Genomic DNA, 8872 nt, shown 5'->3' on the forward strand with positions numbered 1-8872 from the left:
AGATCGTTTAATTCATGAGTATAGATGTTGAATACATCCTGAACTGCCTGAAGGTAAGATAGCGATTGATAAATGCAAGTGACTGATTATATTTTACTGAAATCAAGTTTGGCGTAGTACAGAAAATATTTCTTACAATTATCTCCGCACGACACTAGCATTGAGGGTTCTCGAACCCTACATACAAACGTAACTTGCCACACTTTTATCTAAGGGGAGAATGCCACAACAATCTACAAGACGCAACCCCAAATGTATCATGTGTACAACTGACACATAATCTACCGAACGATAATGTGGAGCAACACATTCCGAAAAATAAATTAGGAACTGCTTAAAAACTCGATAATCTGTGACAGCAACAACATGGTTATGATGACAAAAGTGTGCAGAGTCGGATAGTTGACTCATAAATATATTCTCATCAAAATTTAGACAATACTAAATTTTATTTTTTAACATCGAATTTGTCGTTTCTCTAATTAATTAACCAACAATTATTATCCAAATTAATCTAATTATTCTCCACTAAATTAACTAACACTTGCATAATGACAGTTAAAAAATTGCAGCGGTATGACTATAGTTATCGACTTTTAGTTGGAGTAAACGTTTCTCGCAATTCATGCCACTTGTGTGAGATGGGGCGTCTCTTCTCCCAGAGTTGTTGTCCGTACTTGGCATACATTATACCTGATATTGCTCCTGACAGATGAGCGGCGTGATCGAATAAACGCCATCTCAAAATAAGGCCCGTTGTATCAAGGCACATAATGCCCATAAGACCTTGTTCTGCTGAAAAGTTGAAATTAGGGATGAAAATAATACCCAGTCTGGAGTCGGGATATTTTGAGCAAAAGTACCCCAGCATTCCCATGATGGCTCCTGAAGCCCCTATAGAAGGAACTGAGCTTCTGATGAGAACTTTGAAGGCGGCTCCTGCGAGGGATGAGAGTACACCACTACACAGGTAGAGCCCGAGAAACTGCTCCATGCCCAACTTACTACAAATCGGTGTTGAAAAACTATGTAATACGTACATGTTAGCACCCAAGTGAAATAAATTGTAATGACTAAAGGTAGACAATATCATAGGCAGGCAGACAGCATGTGCAGCGGGAGAGAATGCAAAATATCTGAACATTGCCAGTTTAAGGGCAGGTACCTGCCATAGAGCGTACACGGCAGCATTCAAGAAGAATATTGGCCAGAAGACTCTTTGACCATCTGACAAATCATTCCACCATTTATTGAGCGTTTGCCTCAACTCGCCCTCTTTGTTTCTCCAGCCTTCCATTGCATTCCAGTTGAATTTTGTGAAGGCTTGAAATGGATTTTTTAGTCGATTTCTGGCTCGTTCGTATTCCCAAATTACAGCACCCGTATATGTCGTGGTACAAAATGCTGCAGCAAAAATGGAGCACTTCATCAAACTGTGGCCCATTCTCCTAATATTTGGTGTTTCAAATTCAACCTTGGGCGTGATGGTTACCGACGAGTCTTTGGCCAATTTTGCCCTCTTGAAACCACGAACTTGAGCTCGGAAGTGTGAAGTTGATGTTGGGAGCGGCACTTTGTTGTACGTGCGCAAGGCGGCGCCCAGTAGGCGTGATAGCACCGTCATGTTGTATGGTGTCAACACTTGATATGTGCAACAATAATATACACATAGAATCTAGATTTGAACCCTGGAGCGAAACCTGAAAACAAATGAAAATTAATTTAACTTATTGAAATTCAAGTTTGATAGCTAACTATAATACTTTTAATGAAAATATAATATATAATACAGAAATACACAGCTAAAACAATGTAGGCATATAATATTTTTAATGATGCCACTTTATGATTGATTTCCAAAAATCTCTCAGTAAGTATTACAAATAAAATAGGAGAATGACTTTTTCAACTAGTTGGCTGAAGAAATTAAATTACAATTAAAAAATTTAAATTACAATTAAACAATTAAAATTGATAACCTGCAAGGAGTTCATTCAACACTTCTAAAAAATAAATCTAAAATATTTATATCAACTGTATTCTGTAAGGACAAATATGAATGATAGGCCATTTGCCAGGGACTGGCATCTGCAATAAATAATAGCAATTTTCTCTTAATTGCTGCTTTTCTTTTAAGAAACATACTAATGAATCTCAGTGAGCAAATAACCCCGAGTCCCAAAAAATTAAGCAAGCCAAACTGTAAAATTGGACATTAACTACCTACGGCCCCATGGCCATGAAGCATTGAAGCTGTGAGCCTGTGAATAAGAGTCTTATCATTTGGGCATTTTGTGTTATCATAAGAAAAAATCCCACACCAATGGCCTAATTTGATGTAAATTTTAGTTTTAGAATGCTTTCATGAACAGATCCCACTCTGGAGAAGACACTCAAGCAAAAGCTATTTACCGGAATACCAAAAGCTACCAGTATTTTCCAGAAATTGCAGGTGAATACTATCATTTTCTAGACAATTTTAGAAATTGGCAGGTAAAAATGTGTCATTGCTTTCTTATTTTTATGGAAAAAGTTGGGAGAGGGCTATGAAAAAAGTAATATTCAATACAAGCAGGGGTCAAATTCCCAGCAATTTAACCTCATTCATAGATAGCTTTTGCCCAATATTCCAGGTCATATTAGTATATATACAATTCTATTAATTTTTATATCATATAGTGATTGCCACTGATTGCTCATAGTAATAGTAGGTATATCATTATGAGTGTAGAGGTTTGGTAATTCTGGTGATGGAGTATTTAAAACAGAGTAAGCAGTTCTGGGTAAGAGTAAGGTGTGACTTCCATATTTTTGGCCTTTAGGGAAGGCTTGCATTTGTTTATGCACAATATTTATGGATCTGAGGGGAAGCGGTGAGTTCATTAGTAAAGAAACCTAAGAAGGCACTGCTGGTTTGAAAAAAATTAAACCATTAATGATGAATGCATGTTCCGTGAGGTTTCTTGCATAAACAGAATATAATGTACATAGACAGTGATAGACTTAAGGTTATCTCATTAATAACAACTAGTGTTTTCTATGTTAAGTTATGATAAACGCGGTAGGGTAAACGTGGTATATTCCGACATCGTGGGTAATTCCGTCACCTCTCAAGCATTTCCTTTATATTAGGCTTTGTTTTAGTTCCATGAGTTTGTTGATGGTTGAAATGGTGACGTCATACATTTACGCGTCAAAATACTGCCAAAACACTAGGTCTTGGCCATCTAATGGGAAAATATTGAGATCCAAAGAGAGACAATGCATGCCACCTGGTGAGATCATCGAAAAATGTGTCAAATTTGACAGTTGACCTTGCTCTACCAAATAGTGAATAACTGTTTTTATAGGAAGAATATTATGGTTTGAGACNGAAATGTCATGCTTACTACAAATTTCGGCACGTATCGTCACATAACTCACGAATGAAGGTGAAATTCCAAAAAATGTTCACGAGCTAAACATCACCGTTAGGTCCTAATGAATACGTGTACCAAGTTTATCGAGCTACATTTATTACTTTGAAAAATATTTCATGCTCACTGAATTTAGACACAGGCCACAAGTTCGGCAGTAAATTTGTCCGAAACGTATCCATGGCGAGATTGCGCATAACTGAGCAAACTAGCCTACACAGATAAGTCGGCACCGTGTGGATGTGGACGCTCTAAAAATTGCAACGGTTTCACTCCGACTTGAAACTGCGCAGATAAATCGCTGTGTAAAACTGAGCGTGTGGACCGGCCTTAACAAGCATTATCGTTCAAACAAGCCATGATTCGCTTGACCCAAGATATTTCACACGACCGGCACAGGTAGCTACTCTCACCATGGCTGCATCAGCGCTACTAGCCACTTCTCCAGCGAAGAAAACAACACATCGTTGTCCCTCTCGGGCACTTGCCGGCGCATGCCTCTGGAGCGGCTGAACACGAGACTATATAGTAGCGCGGACAGTTCAAGCGGCGGATGAACTAGCGGCAAGTACTATCCCTGTCTCTTATACACATCTAGATGTGTATAAGAGACCGGGCGATGCTCTTGCAAACGCATAAGTACTCACAATAATTCCCTGCACATCACTCAGTAAGAAGTGAGAACATCAAAAAACCTGTCAAAGTTGATAGTAGGCCTTGCTCTACCAAATAGTGATAAACTGTTTGTGTAGAAAGACTGAAAGAATATTATGATCTGAGACTTTTAAATAAGTTTGTGAATATATTAGGAATCATATAAGTATACTTGTATTTGCTAATTTCAAGTGGTAAATATATTAATATATGATTAAGTTAAGAGACAGTTTTAGACACATAAAAACTAATTCCAACACAGCTTGGAATTAGACATACGCGGCTCGTTCCGAGCTCAGCTCGGAACGAGCCACGAGCTTACACACAGCTTGGCGAGCTGTATGTAAAAATTAAAATTACCTTAATTAAAAGCTTAACAGCTCTTAATTAAAAGCCTAATTCAGTAGTGTTCAATATTCAATAGTGTTAGAATTCCGAGCTGTGTCGTATTCCAATACAGCTCACACAGGACACACACAGCAATTGGAATTCGAACACAAGAGAGTTGGAATTACGAATTAGCAGTAGAGTTTGAAGCGCGGCCGGAATTGATCTCACAAAATGCCAAATTTAGTCACACACAGGCTGCCTAGCCTAGCCTTACTGCCTTAGTACCTAGTTAGTACTTAGTAGCTACTAGCCTACTACTAAGTCGAACTAACTATGTTAAGGTACTTAGGTACCTAGTAGCCTAGTAGGTATTCAAGATTGGAACAGATCCTCCTAAAATTTGAAAAGTTTATCTAAATCTATACTGTATGATATATGTAGTTGATACATGATTACATGAGAATACATGAATTTCCATTATCAAATGGTTTATTTCATTTTCAACATTTCACGTTCACGTGTTGGCAATTCTAACTGGAAGTCTGGAACTGGACCACTGGTTTATATTTTGTAAGGAAAATCTACTGAATACAATGAAGACTAGGAGCTATCCCTATAGCCTCGGCATCCTCTTACATTAATGTACAAAAAATTACCTCAAGTCGTGGCTCTAGACAACTTCGTAAATCTTAATTACCTACAATGCTGTCAAAACATCCATAGACAATTATGCAAGAGACATAAATACGGAACGGAATTTCCGCAAGAAATACTGAGGAAGAATCAAATAATCACATAATGGGCTCATGGGGCCTTTTTTAATAATTTCATGACTACCGCATATGAATTGAACGGTCACCTTATATTATAGTCAATTAAAAATTGTTTGCCAAGTGAAAAATTCCATTTAAAAGTAAATTATTTTTATTTGTGATGGGTAGAAATTTTACACGATAACACTTTTTAATCTGAAAATTTACGAAAAATATGTCCGATAATCATGACTAATTGTAAAATTTGGGCTAAATAATGAAGTTTTGTATTATAATGTTAATGTTTTCATATTTCATTAATTTCATTTTACAGTAAAAAAAGCCTATTTGCCATCTAAAACGATATAATATATTTTTAATATACATATTTATCATAGAAAGTTTTTACTAATAAAGTTATCAAATCGAAACCAATAATGATCTGATTAACAACGGAGATACTTATTCACAATATGTACACTCAAGCCATGGTTGAACGATTCTAGGTAGCTTAATAAATCACGACTCCAGCTAGCGAACCGCATCAGATTTGTTGTCTGCTTCGTTTTCACGTAGTACGCAAAACGCTAATTTGTGCAAAGGGTTGGAGTGAGTTAAGCTTTTAGCGCGCTCATTAAAACCGAAAAGATAAAATTTTTTGACAACGCGTGAAGGCATCTTCAACAAATTAACTGTATATTCTGAATAAAAACGATCATGTAACATTCACTCCAAAAATTCGAGTCATGCGTGTCCAAGTCTAGATGAAGCAGTCGCAGGGTTTCGCGTCACTGCTACCATAGCTGTTGTAAGGCTTGTAACCGAATGTGCTTTCCTCTCTACGGTTAAATTAAAATTCAAGAGAATTTTAACCACGAAATAAACCTTACCTATTGAAAATTTCTTGCTTAATAAATGTTAATTGACGGACGGTTGCATCATAGGCGTTAAGGTGCTTGTACACGGGGATAGTGCAGACGGCTAGTAGATATGGCAAGTGTCGGTCGCTTGGTGGCTATCCGGCAAGTAAGCCTGTACACGAGGAGAGTATAAGGTGCCGCTATCTTCTCGCTCGCGCCCGCCAGTGCGTCGTTAGAAGCCGTCGTCGAGTTGTGAAGATGGATGGTGGGATCACCTTCAACAAATAGTGTCTGTACGTCGTTTTTTTACTCTTTATTCTAGCGGCCCTTAAAAATGCAACGGCGGGAACAACTAAACTCTGATTAATAAGGTCTTCTTTCAGTTTCAAAATGCTCGTTTCTCTCATTTTGTTGGAGTAACCATCATGGCAATTGGCAAACATTCCACTTTAATTCATATTTTTGAAATATTTCAAAGAATAATTGAATGTCGTCTGGAATCCACTTTGTTATTGGGTTCTTCTTAAGGCCGGTCCACTCGCTCAGTTTTACACAACGATTTGTCTGCGCATTTCTAATCGTTGCAGATAAAACGTTGCATGTGGACGGGAAAACCGCGCAGTTTTGAAGCCGGCGGGAAGACTGCACAGTTGCAGTGATATCTGAGCTAGATAGATTGAAGATGAACATCGATTTCGATGAACTGCTCAGATAAGTCGGAACGTGTGGACGGTAGCACTGTTTTCCAATTCAATTTGTGATTAGTTTCAATGATTTTGGCGACAATGGCGGACCTTCGGTATTATGTTCTCGGGAATTTATTGCTCTATACGAAAGTTTTTCTTGCATTTGGCGAGTAAAATTCAAGGACTATATATAGTAGTAACAGGGAGAAAAAAGGTGGATACATACGAGAGCTTAGTAAAAAATTCAAAGAAATCGATGAACGCGCAAGCAGAGAAAATAATAAGTTTTAATAAAAAATTAATAAGTTGAGGAGCACTCACCGTAAATAATTAGGAAACAATTTAAAAATCGATTCCATCTGGACCTGGAGAAGATGACATCTACAACTACAAGCCATCTCTCCTGTATTTTGATTCCTCGCATTCCTAAATGATCCAATCTCTTTTTTTAACAAGGCACAATGCCAAATTTGATCAAAATACTGCCTTCTCCATGACACGTCTCTGACAAATTTACGGCCGGACTCGCGGCCAGTCTCCCCAAATTCGGTGAGCATGGAATATCTCACAAAGTAATGAACGTTGCTCGATAAAACTTGGAACACGTATTCACTACGACCAAACGGTGATGTTTATTTAGCACGTGACAATTTTTTTCGATTTTGCCTTCGTTTGCGAGTTAGACGGCTTTATCTAATGTAAAAAATTGTCACGAGCTAATCATCGCCGTTGGGAGGTTGGGTTTCTATATTCAAAGTTTCATTCAAATCTGTACAGTAGTTAAGAAGAAATGTCATGCTTACTACAAATTTCGGCACGTATCGTCACATAACTCACGAATGAAGGTGAAATTCCAAAAAATGTTCACGAGCTAAACATCACCGTTAGGTCCTAATGAATACGTGTACCAAGTTTATCGAGCTACATTTATTACTTTGAAAAATATTTCATGCTCACTGAATTTAGACACAGGCCACAAGTTCGGCAGTAAATTTGTCCGAAACGTATCCATGGCGAGATTGCGCATAACTGAGCAAACTAGCCTACACAGATAAGTCGGCACCGTGTGGATGTGGACGCTCTAAAAATTGCAACGGTTTCACTCCGACTTGAAACTGCGCAGATAAATCGCTGTGTAAAACTGAGCGTGTGGACCGGCCTTAACAAGCATTATCGTTCAAACAAGCCATGATTCGCTTGACCCAAGATATTTCACACGACCGGCACAGGTAGCTACTCTCACCATGGCTGCATCAGCGCTACTAGCCACTTCTCCAGCGAAGAAAACAACACATCGTTGTCCCTCTCGGGCACTTGCCGGCGCATGCCTCTGGAGCGGCTGAACACGAGACTATATAGTAGCGCGGACAGTTCAAGCGGCGGATGAACTAGCGGCAAGTACTATCCCTGTGTACAGGCACCTTAAAACTTAGGCCAAGAGAATAATCCAAGAAAACAATTTGCACGCAAAACCGCTGCAAATCGAGAGTCGGACTGGTCCAAGAGGTGACTATGCGGCCCAGTCTTGTTCCGTACGATTGTCATCCTCAAGACGCTATTTGAAGGTTATTTCACATGTCGCTCGAATTGTGTCAAGTCTGAAGCACCAGTGTGACAATTGAAATCGCTATCGATACTATACATGCCACAATGTACGTTATATTGAAGATTTATGGGGAAATTCGACAGAAGTCAGGAGTCAAATTTATTCGACGTTCGATAAAAAAGCTGGAAATATCCTTGAGTTTTAACTACGTGATAGTGTATAGGGATGTGATCTGATTGAGCTACCAAGTTTATTGAGAACGTTTTCCTCCAAGCCATCATCATTTATTTTTCATGAAAAACCTGCGTTAGCTCCGTATTTATTCCTCATGAATCACTATGTAGTCGATTCGTTTTTAGTTGATAGCGCATTACGAAATTACTTCAGTGACAGAATCTTGCACCATCAGTAATTAGGGTCAATCAACATTTCCAATTGAAACTATGAGTAAGTTCACACATTTATTACGCGGTCACAAGCATTGCTAAGTTGCAAATTCGAAAGGGAGTTTGTTCTAGAGGAGTAGTCCCACGATAAGCATGGAAAAATAGGCACATTTTTCCATTTTTAATTCTGTCCCATTCACCACAGGTTTAAAGGGAATTAAACCAAGCCAGGATCTTGCATA

At 38.5% G+C, this 8872-nt stretch overlaps 1 protein-coding gene across 1 annotated transcript; it reads right to left on the bottom strand.

Moving 5' to 3' along the window:
* Nucleotides 1-148: 148 nt before the first annotated feature.
* On the bottom strand, nt 149-5144 carry LOC108670663 (presenilins-associated rhomboid-like protein, mitochondrial). The gene is made up of 2 exons (XM_018158148.2): nt 5057-5144; nt 149-1700 (listed from the first exon to the last, which is right to left on the bottom strand). The coding sequence occupies exon 2, from the start codon at nt 1622-1624 to the stop codon at nt 587-589; it is 1038 nt and encodes a 345-aa protein (XP_018013637.1). The 5' UTR covers nt 1625-1700; nt 5057-5144; the 3' UTR covers nt 149-586.
* Between the last annotated feature and the right edge of the window lie 3728 nt (nt 5145-8872).

The sequence above is a fragment of the Hyalella azteca genome, unplaced genomic scaffold (assembly GCF_000764305.2).
Source record: "Hyalella azteca isolate HAZT.00-mixed unplaced genomic scaffold, Hazt_2.0.2 contig11532, whole genome shotgun sequence".
NCBI classification, from domain to species: Eukaryota; Metazoa; Arthropoda; class Malacostraca; order Amphipoda; family Hyalellidae; genus Hyalella; species Hyalella azteca.